Source organism: Danio aesculapii, chromosome 4 (genome assembly GCF_903798145.1).
Source record: "Danio aesculapii chromosome 4, fDanAes4.1, whole genome shotgun sequence".
Taxonomy (NCBI): Eukaryota; Metazoa; Chordata; class Actinopteri; order Cypriniformes; family Danionidae; genus Danio; species Danio aesculapii.
In genome coordinates, this window is record NC_079438.1 from 57980981 (window position 1) to 58006856 (window position 25876).

The 25876-nt window shown below is 32.6% G+C and overlaps 1 protein-coding gene across 2 annotated transcripts in view; it reads left to right on the forward strand.

Annotated features, from left to right (window-relative positions):
• Nucleotides 1-12391: 12391 nt before the first annotated feature.
• Nucleotides 12392-25876, forward strand: part of ano6 (anoctamin 6) — a 44375-nt gene continuing 30890 nt past the window's right edge. The window contains exons 1-7 of one of the 2 annotated variants that reach the window (XM_056456239.1): nucleotides 12392-12639; nucleotides 17309-17367; nucleotides 18037-18168; nucleotides 20390-20458; nucleotides 20938-21222; nucleotides 22804-22917; nucleotides 24304-24419. In XM_056456239.1, the coding sequence (XP_056312214.1) occupies nucleotides 12561-12639; nucleotides 17309-17367; nucleotides 18037-18168; nucleotides 20390-20458; nucleotides 20938-21222; nucleotides 22804-22917; nucleotides 24304-24419 (854 nt within the window). In that variant the 5' untranslated portion in view covers nucleotides 12392-12560. The remainder of the gene's footprint in view (nucleotides 12640-17308; nucleotides 17368-18036; nucleotides 18169-20389; nucleotides 20459-20937; nucleotides 21223-22803; nucleotides 22918-24303; nucleotides 24420-25876) is intronic. The other variant, XM_056456241.1, reaches the window with a different exon arrangement.

Genomic DNA, 25876 nt, shown 5'->3' on the forward strand with positions numbered 1-25876 from the left:
AGATTCTGATTTATCAGCTGCACAAAGCATGATGCCATAAAGAAATGTTCAGAAAAGGCTGATAATTATCAACAGTTTGCTGTGGTTAAGTTGTAAAAAGCTATGAAATAGGCGTAGTCCAGTGTCATACAGTTTAGCATAGGTGTGTCTTCATTTACAGAAAATGCACATGGAAAAACAGCAGTTTTCTGTGTGTGAGAATCACACGCTATATCGAAATACACGCAATTGCAGAAGACTCAAAGCAATGCATGCAGTGCACAAATAATGCTAACATGATTTACAAGTGCACACTAAAAAAAGGTGCAGAAACTGTTCACAAGTAAATCTCACAGACAAAAAATGACAAGGGTGTGTAATACACTGAATTACTTGGAGATTTTAAAGTAGAAAAGCTTATTTTAAATGTGAACCTGCTTTCATAACCACAATAGTGAGTGTTGCTCTTTGTCAAGATACAGCACATTCAGTAGACAAACAAAAGGCTGTAAGATGTTTTCAGCACAAAATGTTCAAAATTGGTAAATCAAGATAAGATGTTCTGTTTTCTGAAACATTGATCTGAATTCAGTGTTTAGGCTTTTAATATCTGCCAAAGTGATCTTGTTTTGAAATTTCTAATTAGTTATTTATTAATTATTTATTACGTTTTTAGTTATTTATTCGTTATCTAGTTATAATTTTAATAAATATATCATTAAACAGGGCTAAATATCTTAAAGGAATAGTTCATCCAAAAATGAAAATCATAATTTTTAGGAAAATCTAGATCCCCTCACACTTTACTTGTTTTTGAAATTCTTCTGTTCAACAAAAAGAAGATATTTTGAAAAATGCTGCCATGCATTGACATCCAAAATATTAGTTTTGTCCTGTTAAAGAAGTCAATGCTTAAAGGTTTCCAGCATTCTTCAAAATATCTCCTTTTTGTTTCAACACATTGTTTTTATTTCACATTTGGGTAAATGATCGCTTTAATGTTGCTTATCATGTAAATGCACCTTCTTTTAAAATGTGTAGATATTTTAACTTCAAAAAGAGACAGAAAAGGATATAATACACACGTTCATCACCAAATTCTTTCTTTCAGTTCCACCTAAAATCTCCAGCTTTTGTAGCCGAGACGACACACTCAGATGCGTCTGTAAGGTTGATGGGAATCCTCTGCCTAAACTACAGTGGCGTCTGTCTGGAAAAGCTCTCAATTCCACTGAAGAAATGAAGATAAGTGAGCAAACTGTAGGAAACAAGAGTTTGGAGAGCACCCTGAACATCCGTCAGTCTCTCTCAGACTCATCAGTGCTGCAGTGTTGGAGTGCAAACGCTCACGGATCCGCCAGCCACCAGTTTCAGTTTCAGCACATCACAACACAACACACAGGTGAGACTCACTATAGCAGCTCCGGCTCACAAAATGAACATTGTCATTTAAGGGCATCTAAACGGGACCTATTATACCCCTTTTTACAAGATGTAAAATAAGTAGCTGATGTCTCTGAAGTTTCAGCTCTAAATACCACATTTATAATGTTTAATAACTCTCTGAAACTGCCCCTTTGTAGGCTGATCCTATATGTGGCGTTTTGGTGACTGTTGCTTTAAATTCAAATGAGATTGTGGCCTTTTCAAAATAAGGTGGAGCTATAAATGCCTGTGCATCAGCATAGTGGCAGGTTTAAAAACAAGACTAATGTCCTATGCTAATGAGGGAGAGATGGTCATCGGTGGGTGGGGCCTTCCCCGTCTGATGACACGCACAAAGGCAAATGTCAATCAAAGTGTGTCTGCACACTGCTTTCATCAAGTGTGATTATAACAAATAAAAATAATACATGTTTTACCATTAGAAGCGGGTTATATTCACACACTGCTGCCACACAACTGTGTTCAAACCCCTTATAAAAGTGTTTTTTGCATAATAGGCCCTCTTTAAAGAGAGCTGAGGATTAATTTAGCTCAATTAAGTATACTACTAAAAAGTGCACTTTGTGATAAACCCTTATGTTTGAACTGTTTGTGATGCATGATGTTTATCCAGCACATTTAAAGCACTTTTAATTGTGGTGTTTAATGGATATTAAAGTGTAAACTTATTTAAAATCATACAGGAGACAATAAATTTGACCTTAACCTTGACCTTATACCTATATAACTTGTTTATGACTGTCTGATGGAGTTTCTACAGTAAGTTTGTAGTTTCATCAAATGATGCCTTCAATTTAGAGATGAAACCTGGTGTTGAGTTAGCTATTTTCGGTGTACCAGAACACAAGATATCGTTGACCAACAAGGAAAAAAATTTTATCCCCTTCCTAATTTGTTAGCAAGGAGAAGGATACTAGTGGAGTGGATATCAGCAGCTTCACCTAAAGCTTCAATGTGGATGTGTGATCTGATTTTAGATTTGGAATTAGAGAAAATTAAATATTTAATGAAGGGATCTGTCCAAAAGTTTTATGAGACAGGGCAACCTGTGATCACATATTGTGAAAAAAGGAAGACTCTGAACACATCTGATTTATATAAAGAAATCTGTGCAAACAGGTTTAATTGTGATCACCAGTATGGTTTGGTTTCATATTTCTGTAAAAGACCACTATACATGAAGCAGATTATTGATTTGTATTATCATGTACTGTAGGTAATTATTTATTTGAATTATTTATTTAATATTATTTTATGATTTATTATTATTTATTTATTATTATTACTATTAATATTTTCCATTTTGCTATATTTTGATCTATTCCTGTTGTACTTGTATTTTAAATTTAATTGTTTGCTAATTCATTTTGGCGGCAAGGTTCAAAAATGGGGGGGGGGGGATTACAACCTTGATTGTACAAAATGTTTTGTTAAAGCTTGAGAAAATAATCACAAATAAATGTTTAAAAAAAGTTTGTAGTTTCCACATGAGGTTATTTATGAATGTGTTGACCTCTGACCTCTGTTTTCCAGGTCTCCATCCTGCATATGTGCTGCTGGGATTCGCCGCTGGAGCATCGCTGGTCATGATCTTCTGTGTTCTGACTGTCTGCAATGAACGGTGGGTAGATGACACAAACCAAAAGAAAGACAAGAAAACACAGTCACTAAACAGCTTCAATATACACTAAGCTGAAACTATTGCTGTCATTATATACAGTTTAGTGAAAGAACATTTCTCAGAAGATTTCAATGGTATTTTGCACTCTTAAAGCACAAAATGCACAAAGGGCTTAAATTAAATTTGCTTTAAGTTGTACATAGTGACAGGCTCTTTATTTTTACTCTATTAGGGTTAAACTTTGCATGTGTTCTGCATTCTGGTTCATTATAAATCAACATTGCAGTGATGTGCTAACATGTAATGTCATTATTGTAGATTCGCACATTGTGATATCAATGCTGAAATTATATATTGTGCAGGCCAAATGTAATGATGTGCACCTTATTGTGAAAAACTTGAATTGATTTGTGATTCTGATGGGGATTTAGTCTAATAATATGTTTCCTGATGGTCCATTTTCAGAAAAAAGTCTAGAAAACTTTCAGAAAGCAGACGAGACGATGCTTCTGAACTCATTCGGACTGAAACGGTGAGTTACACACACATTATTAGTCCTCAAAAGCACACAGACAGATGTTCAGTTGTAATTGTGCTGGTACTTTTTGTCAGAAAACCTTGCTGTCGTCCACATTGATCACATCAGAAACTGTTCATTACTCCTCCACTGAATATGTGAACATAGAGTCGACGTCAGGAGAAATCAGAGGACTTTCATCACTGACTGAAAAATACACCATGGTCTGACGCTGTACTGTAGACACACACACAACACCCGAGATAGACAGCACAATCGCACACACACCTGTAGACACACACACCATCGAGAATAACACACCACCTAAAGACATACACACTGATAAAACAAACACACCATTTGAAGACATACAGACCACCGAAACAAACACATCTGAAGACTCATACACCATGGAGAAAACCGCACCATCTAAAGACACACACACCGCCAAGAAAAACACACCATCTGAAGATGTGGTTTATGAAGACATGAGCCAGCACAGGAGGTTAGTAAGTGTGAAAAAAAGCCTCAATTGTGCTCCTAGTTTTGATTCATTCTGCAGAAAATATCTACAAAATATACCAAAAAACGAGAAATTTCAGATGTTTCTGATTAAAAAAATTTATTATTATATTATTAATATTTTCTCACCAGATCAGCAATGGAAAATATATTAAGTGCACTATCAAACACAAACAGCTTAAAAATAATAATAAAAAACAAATAAACAGTTTAAAATACCGTATAAAAAAACAAATAAAAAAACGTATAAAAAAACAAATAAATACCGTACATTAAAATTAGAGTTTGGTCACGTAACGCCTATAAACTAAACATTTCTCCACCTGCTTATTCAAGTTTTATTTAATATTTTCCCTGAACATATTAATTTGGGTGTGCTAATATTTAGACCAGAGATGCCCAAACTAGGACCTGCGGGCCAAATTCAATTCACGTTTATTTGTACAGCGCTTTTACAATGTAGATTGTGTCAAAGCAGCTTCACATAAAAGGTCGTAGTAAATTGGAACAGTGTAGTTCAGTTTAGCTCAGTTCAGTGTGGTTTAATAATCACTACTGAGAGTCCAAATACTGAAGAGCAAATCCAACGATGCGCAGCTCTACAGATCCCGAACCATGCAAGCCAGTGGCAACAGCGGAAAGAGGAAAAAACTTCACCAATTGGCGAAAGTAAAGAAAAAAAACCTTGAAAGAGCCCAGGCTCAGTTGGGCACGATCATTTTAATTTCTCCGCTGGCCAAACGTCTTGTGCAGAGCTGCAGTCTCAGCGGCGGAGGCTGGAAGCTGGCCTCAGCGAAGACTCGTCTGTCCCTGAAGCGTCACAGGAATCAGTCTCATGTTCTCCACTCCTCCATGACCACCACAGTAGCTGCTCGGGATACGGCCCGGTCCAGGAAACCTTGGGATCATCTCGTCGTTGGTCTTGGATCGAATCAGTGAATCTGCATAGTCTGAGGGCCTCAGGAAGAGTATCCCCAGGTGGAAATGGAGAATAAAGAGAATAATTAGCGTAGCTAATGATGGGAGATGGGAGGGTTTGGGGCGAATGCCTTTAACTGAGATCGTCATTTCTAATATAAAATACCTTTTTTTAATTTGTGTATTTGCTGAGCTCCAAAAAAAAAAAGCAAACTAAAATTAAGTGTTTCAATAAAATGTTGTAAATTAATCGGATTTTCAAAAATACTGTAAATACTGTAAATCTATGGACAGAGAACAATGCTGAAGGCATCAGTGACACATATAAATCAAGGCGAAAACAGTCACATATTCAGCGTTGAACTCCATTCTGCTATAAATGTTTTTGTTTTTACTGTTATTAACAAGTATTAAAATTAATATTATTAATTGCCCATGGCAACTTTAAAGTAATACAGTCTGGTATATTTACCTTTGGCCCACAGCCCTCAATCAAGTGTGCTTTCCGGCCCTTCAAAAGAAAAAGTTTGGGCACCCCTGATTTAGACTGTGTTCTTCAATGTTTTGTTATTTTAGGTCCAGTTTTGGCTTTGGTATAAAATATTTATACAGTCAATCCTAAAAGTATTCATTTGCCCTGCTGTGAAATGATATTATTTTAAAAATATTTCCCAATTGTCATTGGGAATGTCCTTTATTTGCTGATTTTTGGAATGATGTTTGTGACAAACTGTCCATAATACATAAACAGAAGGTTAAAGCCTTCCCATTAATATGCTTATAGGTGTTCTGCCACAAAAACAGTAGTGAATAAACAGGTTGGGACAGAACCCCCTCTTGTCAAGGACAAGATAATCCTGATGAAAGAAACCATAATTATGAAAAAGATTGGACATATATTAAAAGAAAAATCCCAGTAATTTTAGACTCTTTCGGAAATTTCTTTGACCTGTCTTGGCATTGATTATAAGTCTACTATTTTTCCTTAACTGTGCCCACTGCGATAGTGTAATACTGTTTTGAATTAGACAACACTGATGTTTATTTTATTTTATTTTATTTATTTATTTTTTCCCTTAAAATGTTTCCCAGGTACTGTTAAAACAAGGAATGACGTTTTCAACATAATACTTTTAATAACTGATTTCTTTTATCTTTGTCATGATAACAGTAATATTTAATTTGACTGGATATTTGTCAAGATACTAATATTCAGCTTAAAGTGACATTGAAAGGCTTAACTACTGTAGGTTAATTTGGTTAATTAAACAAGTCATTAGACAACAGTGGTTAAAACTGCTTTTAATCCAGCCAAACTAAAATAAATAAGACTTTTTCCAGTTGACAAAGTATTATAGGAAGATCTGTGAAAATGTCCTTGCTTTGTTAAACATCACTTGGGAAATAATAACAGGAGGCTGAATAATTCTTTTTTTTTTTTTTTTTTTTAAAGATTTATTTTTGGCCATTTTGCCTTTATTAGATAGGACAGTATTTAGACAGGAAGCGAAGTTGGAGAGAGAGAGGGGGGTAGGGTAGGGAAATGTCAACGAGCCGGGATTCGAACTCGCGACGCCCTGACGTGCTACTGCACCATATGTCGACGCGTTAACCACTAGGCTATTGCGCCGACAGGAGGTTGAATAATCCTGACTTCAACTGTATATTTATATATAAAACGTGCATAGGTTATTTTTTATAAAATATTCATAGGTTATTTTTTTATAAAACATTCATAGGTTATTTTTTATAAAACATTCATAGGTTATTTTTTTATTAATGTGTAAATGTATAAATTAATATTTTCTATAAAAAACTCACCAGATTAGAAGAACATATCAGAATTATAACACATTATCTATGAAAACTGTGATAAAACACGTTCTCTGTGAGCGATGACACCCAAACACAAACGCCTTAAAAATACTGTTAAAAGTATTTAATGCCGGTAGTTTTCATATTTTCTCACCAGATCAGAAGTGGAAAGAGTGTTGACGCCCAACCTTTTTCACACATAAATGCATTCAAAGAAGAAGAAAAAAAAATGCAAATCAGTGTCTTTAGTTTGCACTGAAAACATTTATTTTTATTATGTTTAAAAATTATTGTAATACACAGAATTTCCAGATAAAGATTTTTATGTTGCTTAATATTTAAAATGCTTTTAAAATGTAAAAAATCTAAATATCTGACAGTGTTGGCAAAGAAATACTGTATTTATAAATCATAATTTGCTGTTAAGGGGTGACACTGTGACTCAGTGGTTAGCACTATCGCCTCATAGCAAGAAGGTCCCTAGTTCGACTCCCGGCTGGGTCAGTTGGCATTTCTATGTGGAGTTAGCATGTTCTCCCCATGTTGGCGTGGGTTTCCTCCGTGTGCTCCGATTCCCCAAAGTCCAAACACATGTGGTATAGGGGGATTGAAGAAACTAAAATGGCCGTAGTGTATGAGTGTGTGTGTGAATGAGTGTGTATGGATGTTTTTCAACACTGGGTTGCTTGGAAGGGCATTCGCTGTGTAAAATAAAATATATGCTGGAATAGTTGGTGGTTCACTCCACTGTGGGGACCCCTGATAAATAAGGGACTAAACCAAAGGAAAATGAATGAATGAATGCATTTTTTCAAAGATCAGACTTTATAATTATATTTAACAGAGCTAAATACTGTATATATTTCATCTGAATTTTATTTCTTTACTGTGTGTATCTTATCAAACATCAATGTCTTTGTTTCTTTTCTTTTTTTTAAGATGATTTTTGTTCTTAACTTAAATGATAAAAGATTTACAATTGAGTTTCAGGAATTATTTAACATCATGCAGCTGTGAAATTTTATATATTTTTTCTTAAAAATACATATGCATAAAATACATATTTTATGTATATGACTCATATTTAATGACTATTTTTACTGTTTTTTGAATGCAATTCAAAGCATAACCCAGTGGTTCTGGTAAAAACTGTTTCTGGTAAAAACAATGACTGAAATTAAAAGAAAACTTTGTATAAATGTCTAACCGTGTTGGCAAAAAGTTGAAATCTTCCACCAGGACAACAGTATTTCATGCAAATATACTGTTTTTCTTAATGTTTTACATATTTTTACTGCTTTTAATCTGTTTCTTTTTCTGCTTGTTTCTTTTTTCCCTCAGTTTGAAGGTTTTCATGTGCACTGTAAGGTCATACTTGTGATAAAAACAAAAGCAAACTAAATGATTTTGAATAAACATCACAGAGATCATATATATATATATATATATATATGTGTCAATATACTGTATAACTAATGTCCGGAATAATGTTAAACCAGTATTTTAAAATACAACATATTTATAAATGTGGGAACTTAGCATTAAAAGCTTTGTTTTGCAGCATATCTAAATTAAAAATCAGGAACTAATCAACATAATTGAATTATTATAGCTATAAAACACATGCATACAGTTATTTTGATAATAAACATTGCTAAGTTAGATAAATAAAACATTTATAATGTTTGTCTACTCACAGCAAATGTGACAGGATACAAGTTAATATACCTACTATGGATATCCATTAACCTATTGAACAAAATAAACCTGATTTGATCTCCATAAACCAGGACTCCTGTTGTGTGTTTGAAGCATTTTTCTTTATAGTTGTATTGACACTATGTGGCTGTGCTGATTCCAGCGGTTATGATTGATTAAAATAGTGATTCTACTCTTATTATTACAATCATATACTGTTGTTTTTAATCTTGTAAAACATATTCATGAGCTGCAGCTGATTACAGAATGCTGAACAGATCTTTTATTCCCAGTTTATTTGCAAATTCTCTCTTGTGGACATGATTATACACGTTACAATGGAGACATATTAATACGTGCCTGTCAAGTAATTTGATAAGCGGGGAAAACTGCATTCCTACGTCACGGTGGGCATCAAAATCACTGGGATATTTAATGTTAGGATTTTTTTAAGCGATTTGTGTTTATGTCACCCCAATATGACAGTGGACACACTGTACTACACACACTTCTGTCCAAACTAAAAAGTAAAAGAAGAAGCTGTGGAATGTGAGCCATTATCCGAACATTTTTATAAGTTAAAATTATATCTTACATGCATAGTTTCTAGCGTTAAATGCATGTCGTAGAAAGGATGTAAACAAAAGGAAACGTTTAACAATTTAGAGACAAATAAAATGCATATCATCAAATGATTTTTGTTCTAAACATTCTAAACTATAGATGCACTGAAAGACATTTTTTGGAGTGGAGATGATAGTCATTATTTTATTATAAAACAAAACACATTTGAATATACAACTACAAAAAATTATGCATTTATATAAATAAATTAAAATAAAATATAGCTCTGTTTTTATTGTTATTAACCCCTTTTAGTCTTGGAAGTAATCTAGATGTGGAGCACAGGTGATTGTTATTTTAAAAAACTAAGTGGTTAAAAAAACTGTGCTAAAAAGTCATTTTCATTCGCGCCTCCCTCTATCAGTGTAAAAGAGAGACAGTAAAGCTCCAGCTCTCATTTCTCTCATCTTCAGCACATGACTGCGGTAAGTCATTTACACACAACCCGGTAAAACCTACATTTAGAGATTGACACATTTTAGTCTTCTCACATTTATTATCTTTTTTTTTTAATTATTTATATGAGTTTACATTGATAGAGCTCGACAGTTCTACACAAGACAATAATTGTGCTTAGACACTATCGTCACAAACTTATTGTATGATTTAAATTAAAACCTTCATGTGTTTTTGTGTGTATTTTCTCCTGTAAGGTGAAGGGAGTGTACATGATGGAAATATCTGTGACGTTCATCCTCGCTGGATGTCTGATACAAGGTCTCGTTTATATTAACTATTATTGATTACTCTTGTTATCTACTGACACTATTAACAAGATTAAACTTAATTAAACTAAAAGCATCTGAACTTTGAGAGATAACAGAGAAATAAGTGTTTCTGAGTCAGATTTATTCTGCTTGTTCACTGTGTTTGATTAGTTACTTTAGTGTTTGTGTTTGTTTCAGGTGTTTTATGTGGCTTTAGTATCAGTCTACAGGAGAGAGTAGAAGCTCTAGAAGGATCCTGTGTTTATATACGCTGTACATTCGAGATTGATGAAAGATATCAACATGAACTCACTGATACTGTAAAGAGATTATGGTATAAAGATGGAAAAGCTGCAGTTCTAGTGTTTGACTCCAGCAGCCCCGACAGTGGACTCTTAACAGGAGAAATGTTTGGCAAACCTACAGAGAAAAGCTGCAGCACTCGCTTCGATAATCTCAAACCAACAGACAATGGCTCATATTTCTTCAGACTAGAAGACAGCGGTAGACTGATATTTAGCTATAGAAAACCTATTTTCTCCCAAGTTGAAATTGTGGTCAGAGGTGAGTGTCATTGTTCGTGCTGCTTCTGTCCACCTTATTTTAAACGAGAGGCTACCAGTATTTCACCTGGACAAAAACAGACAGCTTATGCTTTAAATGGCAAGCTGGTTATTGTTATTTTCCTTCAATCATAAATACACTGACAAATAGTGCAGATAGTTATAATGTTTACAGTATTTTTGTTCTCATTTAGTTTTTTATCTTTATTGACCTATATCAAATCATAGCCCTCATCAGTGCACAGACTAATTTCTGTTTTCGCTGAACCTCCAATAAAGCACAGCTCCTTCTGGTACAAGATGACAAAGTATTACATTTGTGATTGCTTCCTAAAATGATCAATGTTTATCTGTTCATTTTCTGTTATTTGTGAAAAGTGTCTTTAACAACACTGTAAATATGCTCCATTCATGCATTTGAACTCAATCAATCAATCTGGATAACACAATTTTAACATGAGCAGGCTAATAATCTTAATCTGATGCATTTATTTGTGAAGATTTCTTAACTTTCTGTTAACTGTGTTAGAAGTAGAGCTATAATTGCTTCAAACTTAGTGTAATATACCATGCATTGCAATGTAAAACTGCAACATTTCATGCTTTACTGAAATATGAAGAGTCTAATAAATTTAACTTGTGTTGAGTTAATTGAATCATTTACTGATGGACTGCTTCATATTTACTCAGTGAGAGCAGCTCACAGTCCCATGTGCAAGTGTATAGTAACCACCAGAGGACACCAAAGTACTACTTTATCTTATTAAATACAGCAATAGCTACGTAATGTTACCTACTGGAAAAAAAAAACAGCTTAAACCAGCTTAAGCTGGTTGGCTGGCTTTAGCTGGTTGACCAGCCTGGTTTTAGAGGGGTTTTGGCCACTTCCAGGCTGGTTTCCAGCCATTTCCAGCCTGGTCTTAGCTGATCAGGCTGGAAAATGACCAGCTAAAACCAGCTTGACCAGCCTGGTTTAGGATGGACATAGCTGGTTTTGGCTGGGCTCCCAGCCGGGCTAGGCTGGTCAAGCTGGTTTTAGCTGGTCATCTCCCAGCCTGACCAGCTAAGAACAGGCTGGAAATGGCTGGAAACCAGCCTGGAAGTGGCCCATCTAAAACCAGCCAACCAGCCTAGGCTGGTTTAGCCTGTTTTTTTTTTCCAGTAGGGACGTTTTAAACTTTAGCCTTTACTTAATATCCCAATTAATGGTTTTATTATTGTTATTGTAATTACATACGGAAACTATAATATATTTAGGCTACTCAAACATATCCTCTCTTATTCTAGTAGGCTGATTTGCTAGACTTTAATTCGATTAGCATACAAATGGATTAAATAATATTAATATAATCACAGTTGGACATGCTATTCATATAGATTATACGTGAATCATTTCAATACTTCTTATATATGACAACACTGAACAACATCCTACATTATTAAAGATGTATTTTTAATAATTTTGATATTGTGCTTGCAAACTTGATGCTAGCGTGCTTGTGCTACTGTAACGTTACAAGAATCGGCCAACATCTAGATCGCCACAAATATGTCACCCGCAGAAAATGTAATCAAACTAGTTTGTAAAAAGTTAGTGTTTAATAAAAAGATAAACGTGTACATTTTATGACTTTTTGAACATCACAAAAACGAGTTTTTATGCGCGTCCGTCAATCAAATATCTCCGTGTAAAAATAGAAAACGTAAAACTCTTTCCTATTGCGCAAATAACGTTAGCTACGTATTAAAGTTAGGTATTTTATCAAACTATTTTCAGTTTTGCTAATGTTGTAGCCACAGAGCTGCATTAGCTAGTGGCTGATAAGATGTGATTTCTTTCGACCAATATTGCAAGTAAAATGTCTTAATGTGTCTATAAATCTGTTGTCAGACACACAGTTCTGATATAAAAACGGAAACTCGAGATCATAAAGTGCGTCTAAAAGTCTTCACCCCTAAAACTCGTTTCCGACCCCACCTACCACTCGCTTTCAGCAAGTTCAGACTGGTGGGACAAACTTTTGTTGCTATTGTTGCTCGTATCACGTCCTGACATCCTTCGGAGTGTTTCTGCGCCCATTCGGCGATCTACAAACTCTGTTTTTGCATCTCAATCTGATTTCTGCAGTGTTTTGTGGAGAGTTTACAGCATGAGTGAAACAGAAGACAATGACATTCTTGAGATGGACTCGGATACAGATGAAGGAGACGTTGAGATGGCTGATATGAGTGAGTTTTAACGTCTATAAATCATTTTATGGCTTTATTTAAGGATTAATCTCGTTCATAATTCAGAAAAACACGACTGTCACACTGTTTGTTTGTTTGTTTGTTTGTTGTTTGTTTTTCGATGGAGCAGGTGTTGAGATGCTATGTTACAGTATAGTATATATACTCTACATAAATTTCTTCAATAGTATTTTGTCTTATTTAGTTCTCCAAATATCCCAAAATAAAGATATTTGTACTTGAGAAGCAACATTATTTAATATAAGTCTTTTTTATTGAAGAGAGAATCAAAATTAAGTGAGTTTATTCGTCAAACATAACAAATAACAGATATGTCAACGTGGTAAGTTTAACCCCTATTTAAGTAAGTTTATTTCTCTACTCCCCAATTTTTTAAGCACAAGCTCACTTTAGAGTATTTATTTTCAAAAATAAAAGCATAATATATCAAGTAATTATGCTAATCAAGTTATTATTTCTTAATTTAAGAATGTGAAATGCTTAGTGGAAATATATAAAGCTGGAAAAAAATACGTATTTAGATATGTATCTGTTTCTAGAGAATACATGCAAGAGTGAAATGTCTATTTGCATATGTCAGATTCAATTCAATACAACACTACATAACCTGAAAGACACGTTTTTCACGCCCATCTTCTGAATAAACATCAAATCTCTGCCCTCATGCATGTGTTAATGTGTGCATATTTATAATAATTCAATTATGTCAATTCCCACATTTGATTTAGTTTAATGTTTACTGTACAAATTGCAGGAGCATGCTTCGAACTTTATTTAAATTAATTAATTAAGGCTGAATTATATTAGTGACTGCTTTTAATTAGGGCTGGGCGATTTGGTCTAAAATCAAAACCTGGATTAATTGAACATTTTAACTCGATAACGATTATTAAACAATTCTTTTATTTGTTTATTTAATTTTTTTGCCCTCATAGTTCAACAAGCTTTGGACAGTAAAAATGCTCACTTTGAATGGAGGGTGCATCATTTGATTTTAAAATAGTTGAAGGAAACTCACACTATCTCCTATCTATGATTGTTTATTGAACATCAAGGTGCTGAAATTAGACGCATGTTGCCTAAAACCAACAGTCGCCTTTTTCTTATAAAAAAGTGAAAATAAGTAACATGCACTTTTGGAAACAAAATTAATTATTTTTAATGTTTTTCATATTAAAAGTCATATTCACAGGGTCACATGACTCCACACGCGGTAGGGAAAGTGATTTGAAATAATTGACCTGGAAAAATTTGATTGATTATAGGCTCTTAATGTCGATTTCGATTATTTTTCGATTATTGCACAGCCCTACTTTTAATTATGTTGCTGTTTAATGTACGAACTGCATAGAGATAATAAACAATACTTAAAGTATTTAATGCGAAGTTATCTCAGTTACCACATTTACAAAATATGTTGCATTTACATATATTACAAACAATATTAATATTTGTTATTAGGGCTAAATTATGACAATTCCAACTTGCATTTTTTTTTTTTTTTTTTTGCTTTAGTGTAAATATACTCTTAAAAACTTTAAAATAAAATATATTAATGCTAAATTATGTTTTTAGTAATGGTGCATTTTATTGTATGAACTGCATACACATTTTACAAACAATATGAAAGTTTATTAGTGATAAACTATATCAGTTCCTACATTTAAACACATTGCATATTAATTTATGAGCATTTAAATATGACACAAATATTAGTGTTTGTTATTAATGCTAAATTATGCCAGTTCTTACTTTCGGTTTGGTTGCATTTTACAGTAATAACATCTAAATACTCATAAAAACTTTAAATAGAATAAATTGATGCTAAATTGTTTAAAGTGATGGTGCATTTTAATTGCATACACATTCTACAAACAATATGAAAGTTTATTAGTGCTCAATTTTATCAGTTCCTACATTTAAATACATTGAGTTTTACTTTAAGAGCATTTAAATATGACAAAAATATTAATATTTGGTATTAATGCTAAATTATGCCAGCTCTTACTTTCAGTTTGGTTGTATTGTACTGTAATAACATCTTAATACTCAAAGTATTGTATGAACCGCATAAACTGCTACAAATAATATTAAATGCTATTAGTGATGCATTTATATCAGTTCCTACATTTAAATAAATTGAGTTTTACTGTAAAATCTCCATAATAAACATGCTACAATTAACAATTATTGAAAGTTAGTCAAAATGTAATTGTTTATTAAGCCAAATGTTTAATATAATTGTTGCATTTCACTGTATAAACATGCCACAAGCAATATTAAATGTTAAAAGTTATACAAAATTATGTCAGCTCCCATAATTTAAAGCTAAAATCAAATCAAATATATTTTAATCATATTACACAGATGGTGCTGGTGGTTTATTCTGCTGTGGCGATCCCTGATTAATAAAGAGACTAAGCTGAAAGGAAAATGAATGAACGAATTACACACATGGTGTAAAGTTAATAGCACAGAATACACACATATAGACACATATCATATGCATCACGTTTATATTGATTATCTGCTTTATCAGCCCTCCTGCTCTGTTTTATAGACAGTTTTATTCATCAGCTGGAGTGTTTTTATGTGATAATTCTGCATTCTTTATAAAGTCAGTCAGATTTTCCTCTTCTTGAGATGAGTTTTCCTTGCGCAGGCTGTTTTCAGGCCGTTGCTATAGTCTTTTTCCACTTGGACAACATCTGACTTGGATTAATGTTTTCCCATGATGCTTTGCTCAGTGGGTTTGCTTAGGTTGGGCTTTCCCTTCACTGTGAGTAAACATTAAATCAGAGAATCACAAAGACTGTCGGAGCGTAGTGATGTTTGAGGCTTTATGACTGTTGAGTTGGTTATGTAAAGCATGCAAATGTGTTACTAATAAGGGCTGCAAGATACTGAAAGAAAAACTGCCATATAAAGTCAAGTCTGATATTTTTCATACCCTCGGCTGACGTAAAGTCTGATTAAAGTTGCTTTTTTATTTTTTGACCTGAAATGACACATGCTTTTACCTAAAGATAATGAGATGACGTACAAAAGGCTTCATTGTGAAAAAATATATATATTTCTTGACATTTGAATGAAAACTTCTAGTCAAAATTTGCCAGAGGTATGAATTAATTTGTGCTTGACTGCATATTGTGATATCAATGTAACGTAAATGACTATTTTGAGAATTCGTAATATTACACTGTGATCGTTTTAATGTAATCAAAATATAATCAAATGTAAAATAACACCATATAGTCTTCATCATTGTAATAAAAATGCAATAAGCTACATATTTTATAATTTCCATGTGCCCAAATGGTTTAAATTAGCTTGATATCTTTCATTGTAAAAATGTTATGGTCAATTAGTCATGACAACATATGTTTTTAGTTAATCGTAACTTGCGTTAATCATGTTCTAACTTAATTGTATAAGTTATGCATGCTGTTTTAAGTCAGTTTCATATAATATGAGTCAAAATGACTTATAGGATTAATTTGATTCAGCTTAAAAAATTAAGGCAATGGTTTATGGAACTTTTACAACCCTTGACCCTTGTATAAGATATACTGTAAGAGGTTGTACTGATATGTTTTTTCTTACTTGGCAACCTGTTTTAGTTCACATAAAGAAGATGGACCCTTCAGTTATTTAAGAAGAGTAGACATTTTCCTTATTTCCTATTATTTGATTAATGTTATTATTTATTTGTATTTCATTTTAGACAGCGGTTATTTGCACTTACTGCAAATAGCAAGAGATGCTATTTACACAATATACCAACAAAACGTATGGGAGACACTATTTCCACTCAGTGCTAATAGAAAGCATATGCTATTTACACTTTTAGTGTTTATAGAAGGTAGATGCTAGTGTAGTGTTACTAAAAGTATGATGCTATTTACACTAAATAATATATTAAGCATACACTGGATTTGCTTTATAAACAATTTTAATAAGTGGCTTATGCCATTTACAGTTAAAAGATAGTATTTAATATATATATATATATATATATATATATATATATATATATATATATATATATATATATATATATATAATTTTTTTTTTTTTTTTTTTTTATATATATATATTTTATATATTTTTATAGAAACTAAATGTAAATGTGTGCAATGCATTTTGTTTGTTTGTTGTCTAAAAAAAGAAAAGTGAAAAGCTATTTGCATGTTTCATATCTAACATGTTCAATAAAAACACTTGAGAAATAAAATGTAAGGCAACCAGTATATTTTTACAGTGTAGAGTAGGGGTCAGCAACCCTGTTCCTGGAGATCTACCTCCCTGCAGCTTTCAGTTGCAACCCATATCAAACACACCTGTCTGTAATTATCAAGTGCTGTTCAGGTCCTAATTAATTGGTTCATGTGTGCTTGATCAGGGATGGAGCTGGGAAGGGAGATCTCCAGGAACAGTGTTAAGCACTCCTGGTTTAGAGAGTCACACACTTTAAAAATACGTTTGTTCTCTCTATTTGGGTTAAATGTTTTCCTGGTTAAATATATTCACAGCTTAAGCTTGCAGCTGATCATTTTTGGCAAATACTGCATATTTGATCACAGTAAGTGGTGCTTCACAGTTAAATGTTTTCTTTTGTTGTAATATTTTGTGTGTTTTTTCTTCTCAGTCGACTCTAAGACGGTGCAAACATGCAGAACTACGCCAAAAGGTTCAGATGTGCCAAAAGTGGGTTTGTTTCTTTTCTGAACACCTTGATAAATGTTTTAGAAAAGTGTATTACATTTGCTAATCAAAGTAATTTATTCGCTTCGGTGAGTTAATTAGAAAACACGGTGGCTCAGTGGTTAGCACTGTCACCTCATAGCAAGAAGGTTGCTGGTTTGAGTCCCGACTGGGCCAGTTGACATTTAAATGTGGAGTTTGCAAGTTCTCACCGTGTTGGTGTGGGTTTCCTCCGGGTGCTCCGGTTTCCCCCACCATCCAAACACATGCACTATAGGGGAATTTATGAACTTAACTGGCCAAAGTGTACGAGTGGGTGTGTTTTAACATGCAGATTCATGCTTGTTAACATTAGTAAATGCACAGAGAGTTAACATGAGCTAACAACTGTATTTTCATTAACTAATGTTAACAAACATGAGCAAATACTGTAATAAATGTAGTGTTCATTGTTTGTTCATGTTGTAAATATATTAACTAACATTAACTTATGCAACCTTATTGTAAGGTGTTGCTAAAGTACAATTATACAAAATCAATTGCATTCTAAAATAAAAACCAAAAAATAATATCCAATGACACTAAAATATATAGAATTTTCTATATTATGTTTATTAAATTGTTCACTGCTATTTTTATGGCATTTTTATGAGTTGTTTGTTGTGTTTACAGGTGGAGTTCAATGGGAACCCAGACTGCCTGTTTTTCAACGATGGAAAGCGAAGGATCGACTTTGTTTTGGTGTATGAGTATGAGGAGTCTAAAAATGGATCCAACAAAAAAGCCTCCGTTATGAGGAGAAAAGTAAGTGGAGGTTTGGTTTTTAATTGATAAACTGAAGCAGTGACAGATGAAAACTATAATGATACCTCTAAAGCAAAGGTCTCAATCTCAATTGCTGGAGGTTTTGCTCCAACCCTAATCAAACTCAGCTGATCCAACTAATCAAGGTCTTCAAGAATACTATTGTCTAGTAGACCTTGATAAGTTGGATCAGCTGTGTTTGATTAGGGTTGAAGCTAGCTGTGGCCCTCTTGGAGGTGAGTTTGAGACCTCTGCTCTAAACTATAATGAAATTGAATGAAATCCAGATTGATTTTTATACTTATGAAAGTAACACTGGTTTGTAATGTCTTCCAATATTGTTGTAGTTTATCTTCTTTTCAATTAATTTTTGTTTTGCTAAAATACTTTTCACTTCTTGCCGAGTTTAATGCCCAAATAAGTCATTAGATAATGTTTATTGTCCAAATAAGTAATGTCCAAATAAGTAATAACAATTAGAAAGTGGCCTCTTTATATATTAAAAATAAAATTACACAATTAATTTATCATAATAATGTAATTACACATTACAAACATACATGTTAATGTCAAATAAATAACAGGGGAAAAAAAGTAATAGAATATACTAATACCTCTATATATAATGATAATGATATATAAAAACTATATTAATACCTCTAATCTATAACGATATAATGAATAAAATCCAGATTGATTTGAATATAAAAATAATGCAGATTTTTTTTGTCTTCTAATATTGCTAATATGTCAGTTTTTACCAAGTATATTTGGTTAGCAATAAATGCTATTCATTTCTTGTCAACTTAAATCCTTAAATTAATAAACAATTAGAAATATTGTCATTTAGACAAACTGAATGATAATAATAATTGTATTTATAAACTGTAATAATACCTCTAATCTATAATGAATAAAATCCAGATTGATTTGAATATAAAAGTAATGCATATTTTTTTGTCTTCTAATATTGCTAATATTTCTGTTCTTTACCGAGTATATTCGGTTAGCAATAAATGCTAATAAATTTCTTGCCAACTTAAATCCCTAAATTAATAAACAATTAGAAATATTGTTATTTAGAGAAACTGAATGATAATAATAATGATATATAGAAACTGTATTAATACCTCTAATCTACAATGATATAATGAATAAAATCCAGATTGATTTTAATATAAAAGTAATGCAGATTTTTTTGTCTTCTAATATTGCTAATATTTTTGTTCTTTACCAAGTATATTCGGTTAGCAATAAATGCTATTCATTTCTTGCCAACTTAAATCCTTAAATTAATAAACAATTAGAAATATTGTCATTTAGAGAAACTGTAATAATACCTGTAATCTATAATGAATAAAATCCAGATTGATTTGAATATAAAAGTAACACAGATTTCTATTCTTTACCATAAATATTTGGTTAGCAAAAATAATACTTTTCACTTCTTGCCAGCTTTAATGCCTGAATTATTAAATAATTAGAAATGTTATAATAACTAATTAATCACAACAATGTAATTACACATTACAGAAATAAAAATGTCAAAAAAGTGTAATAAAATATACTGATACCTCTATATATAACAATAGTAATAATATAAAAACTATAATAATACCTCACGTCATATCTATAATGATATAGTGAATACAATCCAGATTGAGTAACACTGATTTGTAATGCCTTCTAACATTGCTGTTATTTCTATTCTTTACAATAAATATTCAGTTAGCAAAAATATTTTTCATTTCTTGAAAACTTTAACCTTTATATAATTAAATAATTAGAAATATCGTAATTACTATATTAATCACAATAATGTAACACATTACAGAAATAAAAATGTCTAAAAAGTTTAATAAACTTCTATAAATAATAATAATTATGATATAAAAACTATAATATTATCTTGAGTCTAATTAATTGAGTCAGATTGACTTTAATATAAAAGAAACATTGATTTTATTTTTAATTTCTTATATTAATTTCTTGCAAACATTAATCTTTATAGTAAAAAAGAAAATAAAAACTGCCTGACTGAGGCTTTACATGTTTTCTTGTAAATTTGGAGTGAGGAAAATTGACCCACATTATTCTCGCTTCCTTTATCACTGAATCTGACATGTACTGCAATCCCAGATGCTTTCTTTATCTACACAAATCATTCATGCTTCAAAGCCATCAGGTTTTATCTGCAAACTTTATCTCTTTCATTCTCCAGAAAAGGCGAAGAGAGTTTTTCGAAGGAAGCCTGATGAATCAGGGATTGCATCTGGAAATGACACAATCCGTAAGTGGTTTAAAAGACTTCCCATAAAGAGTTTTCTTCGCTCAGAAACATGAGACTGCCAGTTCCTGTTTCTTCATTAGGTTTTGCATGGTTTATGTATGGTTTACATACAGTCAAGCGCAAAATTATTCATATTCACATTCATTCTGACCTGAAGTTTTTGTTCAAATGTAAACAAAATCTGAGCTGAGCTATTATATTATATGTGAACTTTTTAGAAGTCTGTGGTTAATCTAAGTAATCCCATAGGGTTCACATGCTTTTTCTTGCAACTATATATTAATAAATAAATAAATGCTTTAGCAATTAATCTGAAAAAAAAAAGTTGATACCAGCAGTATACCAGTATTATGGATTTCTTAGAAAGGAGTCTTGTCTGAGCTTGTTGGCCTTATGAGCAGGAATGCTATTGTTATTTTCTGCGCACACACTTCACTTCCTATGAAACTGATGGGGGTTTCCTCTTGTTTCTTTTACAGGTAGTGGATGAGAAGCTTTTCTATGTGAAATTGCACATGCCGTTCGATGTTCTGTGTGCAAATGCTGAACTCCTGCATATTAAACTGCCCATCAAAAGCAATGACCTCCGTACACAATCCTCCAAGCACAACTGCTGCACTAAACCATTCTACCCTAATGAGGACGTGATTGGCAAAGAGCCGGACTACTTCACGGCGCCCTTCAGGAAAGATCTGCTAAACCGTTTTCAGCTGAAGGAAAGAGAGGGCAGGGAGTTATTTACACCGACCATGAGGAGTAGAATGGTGGGTGTAGTAGAGTATTGTTTTAGATGCTCAGTAGTACAATAAATCATGATGAACTTGCATGAGATTGTTATCATGGGTGCAATAAAGTACCTTGAAAATGTATTTTAATTTAATATATTTACAGTATTTATTTTGCTAGCGCATGATGTTAATCTCAAAGTGAAAAATTAATCCTTGCAATGATTTGTTTTGGTAATCTTTCATTTAAAATCTGGACTCATACTGAATAAAATCCTGCCCCCCCACTCAAAATTCAGTAAGAAATATGTCATCCTACTGAAATTAAACTTCACCCCCTACTCAATATTCTGTTTCAGTGGGAAATACATCATCATACTGAAATAAAACCCCGCCCCCTACTCAATATTCACTTTCAGTAAGAAATACATTATCATGCTGAATCAAAACCCCGCCCCCTACTCAATATTCAGTTTCAGTGGGAAATACATCATCATACTGAAATAAAACCCCGCCCCCTACTCAATATTCAGTTTCAGTAAGAAATATGTTATCATACTGGGATGAACCCTGCCCCCTACCCAATTTTCAGTTGGAATTACATCATTATACTGAAATAAAACCCCGCCCCCCTACTTAGTATTCAGTTTCAGTAAGAAATATGTCATCATACTGGGATAAACCCCGCCCCCTACTCAATATTCAGTTGCAGTTGCAAATACATCATCATACTGAAATAAAACCCCTGCCCCCTACTCAGTATTCAGTTTCAGTAAGAAATATATCATCATGCTGGGATAAACCCCGCCCCCTACTCAATATTCAGTTTCAGTAAGAAATATATCATCATGCTGGGATAAACCCCGCCCCCTACTCAATATTCAGTTTCAGTTGGAAATACATCATCTTACTGGAATTAGACCTCACCCCTACTCAATATTCAGTTTCAGTTGCTAATACGTCTTCATGCTGGAAGTAAACCCCACCCCCTACTCAGTATTCAGTATCAGTTGGAAATACATCGTCATGCTGGTATTAAACCCCACCCCCTACTCAATATTCAGTTTCAGTTGGGAATAAATCATCATACTGGAATTAAACCCCACCCCCTACTCAATATTCAATTTTGCTTTTGAAATACGTCATCATACTGAATTTATACCCCGCCCCTACTCAATATTCATGCTTCACTTGAAAATACATCATCATACTGAAATAAAACCCTGCCCCCTACTCATGCAGAGGATATTGATTGATAATGCACTGACCAATTATAGGTCAACTGTTTGATTACAAAATGTACAATTAGGCTCCATTTGTCAACATTAGTTAATTTAACTGAACTAATGTTAATGCTTGATGCATCAGCTAATGTTCTCTAATGAGGCTTTATTGTGAAGTGTTTCCTGTAGCACTTTATGATGCTTTTGAAATGAAATAGCAGTTATATACAATAAAGCAATACACAAAATAGATGTTTTACTATTATTATACTTACTAAAGTAAGCTTCTCTGCAGCTTAGGTCAATATCATGATAGTAATGTATAGGGTGTTAAAAGTTTCAGCAGTTATATGTTAAAAATCTGATACCTGTGGCTTTCTGATATGCATTATTGCAGGTGTATTATATCCTCAGCCGAGCGGCGTATGAGATGAAAGGAGAAAATAAGAAGTTTGGGATCACAAAGCTGCTTGCTGGAGGCGTCTATAAGGCTGCGTATCCATTACATGATGTGAGTAACTTCAGTGTGTGTGTGTGTGTGTGTATAGGGTAAAATGTCGTCATGCATGATTAATTACAGCCATGTTATTATCATTTACTAAAGCAGGAAATTTAATCTACATTTGAATGTTGCTACTAACTATTAAATGTTTATGCTATATAATTACTGACTGGAAAAAAATTCAATAAAAGATTTAAGCGTAAATAATAATGATAATTTTGACATCACAAAATAATTTGTTTTATATATCTGTAAGTTGTATTGTTGATGTTTTTTTCCTATGTCTATATTTCTGCAATGCATTTTTATTTCACTTTTAAGCATGTTGTGTTTAAAATAAGAATAAGAAGTAATTTTTGACAAGTACTTAAAATGAAACAATTTAGTTCTGAATACAATACAAATGTCAATATTTAATCCAGCTATCTAATGATGCAGTAAATGTTTTACTAAATGTTATTGTATAGTAATATTTTTGGATTAATTTTGTTGGAAAGCTACAAAGACTAAAGCTAAACAAATAATTAGAATTTTGCCTTGTCCACTAACTAAAATAAATTTATGCTAAAATTAATAAACGTTAAAAAACTTAAGTAAAAATTTAAAAATGTGTAAAATAAAATGTAGCATGTAAATAATAATAATAATAATCTCAAACATCGTCAAGAGTTTACGTATATGTATATGTGTGTGTGTGTGTGTGTGTGTGTGTGTATGTGTGTGTGTATATTTATATATATACATACATACATACATATAATATATATATATATATATATCTCAAAATTATAAAACTGAAAATCGTTTTTGCAGAGGTGCTATTTAAATTCAGATTGAGATAAATAAAATAATAATTGTTCTTTTCTTGAATATTGTTTATTATACTCTTTATTATATAGTATTTGTTGCTTGTGTAATGCTTAATTTGACAAATTAAATTGAAATTTTACTTTTAAATTTCTATAAATAAATTTGTAGAACATTAAGAAATATTAAAGGTTATTCTAAATAAGATTATTTTCAAGAATTTTGAAGTGTTCTAAAAAGATCAAAGGTTCCTCATTAAAAGATGAAACACTTTAGAATTCTAAATATTCTAAACAAAATTCAAACAAGAACAAAATGGCAGTTGGTAGAATTCTATTCTCTAGATTGTTTTTGTGAATGTGGACCCAGAACTGATGATGGAAATGCTGTGCACTGTTATTGTGGTTGTTGCTGTAATTTGCAGACGGTGGAAAAAGATGAACTCTTGACGTTTCTCTTTCACTCAGACTTTAAAACCACCAAAGATATCATCAAACCTGTCGTTTTCTTTATGAGATCTGGATGTGGTTTTTGTAGTAGATGCGTGAGAACTTAACTGTTTTTACTGGTGTGTTTGTGATGCAACAGTGCAGGTTTAATGTGAAGTCTAAAGAGGAGGACTGTCCCAATGAGCGTTATCTGCTGTACAGCGAGTGGGCGCATCCTAAAAACTTCTACAAGATGCAGCCGCTGGACCTGATCAGGTGTGTAGTGTGCAGTTCCCAATCTCTGCAGTAGTAAAACATAACTCTATCTATAATATATATCTATCTATAGTATACAACAATATCTTTAATAGCACATATAACATACAGTTGAAGTCAGAATTATAAGCCGTCCTGAATTATTAACCCCATGTATATTTTCCCCATTTTCTGTTTAACGGAAATAAGAATTTAACACATTTCTAAACCTAATAGTTTTATTGACTCATTTCTAATAACTGATTTCTTTTATCTTCACTATAATGACAGCACATAATATTTGACTGGATATTCTTCAAGATACTAGTAAAGAGACATTTAAAGGCTTAATATGTTAATTAGGGTAAACTTAGCGTAATTAGGCAAGTCATTGTATAACAGTGGTAAATATATTGCTCAAGGGGGCTAATAATATTGATATTTAAATGTTTTTTAAATCTTTAAATCTACCCAAAATAAAACAAACTAGACTTTTTCCAGAAGAAAAAATATTATAAAAAATACTGTGAACAATTCCTCGCTCTCTTAAACATCATTTGGAAAAAAATAATTCTCGTAATAATTATTCTTAGTCACTTTCTTATTTTATTATCATAATTATTGTTATTATTATTATCACAGACATAATTTAATTAATATAGACATATAAAGAAATATGTTTTTCATATGTCTATATGTGTTATTGTTGATGTTTTTTTTATATGTCTGCTTTTTTTTTAGATTTTACTTTAATCATGTTAGTATGTCGTATTAAGCCAGGGGTGTCCAAACTCGGTCCTGGAGGGCCGGTGTTCTGCAGATTTTTGCTCCATCTTGCCTCCACACACCTGCAAGATGTTTCTCGAAAGCCTAGTGAAGCTGCGGTCACACTAAGAGTTTGATTATGCGAAATTCTGTCGTGCGGAGCTGCGAAAAGGGGCGGGATTAAACAAGATTATTAGACATTTTAAAGAAGCGTGTGATTGGTCCATGTTTTAAATTTCTGTCCAGAGAGATCTTGTTTGATCCTCGATTGGTCTCATGGAGTCTAGTGATGTGATTTCACAGGTCAGAGTTCATCAAGCTTGAACTTTGCACTGCAGAGACCTGCGAAACTTAAAGCATGACCTTGTGTTTCCAGTCTGACACATTCGCGTGTGTGTGAATGGAAGTCTATGGGGAGAAAAGTGCAGTGTGACTGCAGCTTTAGAGCTTGATTAGCTTCCCCAGGTGTCTCTGATTGGGGTTGGAACTAAACTTTGCAGGTGTGTTGGAGGTTTGGACACCCCTGTGTTAAGCTAATAGAAAATAAGAACTTTTTGGCAAGCAGTTGAAATAAAACAAGATTTTTATTGATTTTATTTGAGTAAAAGCTCAGTTTTTATTATTTAACTCAATTCAGCTGTAGCTGTATAATAATAGAGTTCATATTTTACTAAATATTAGTAGTATTTTTACCTTTTTGATTCATTGCTTTT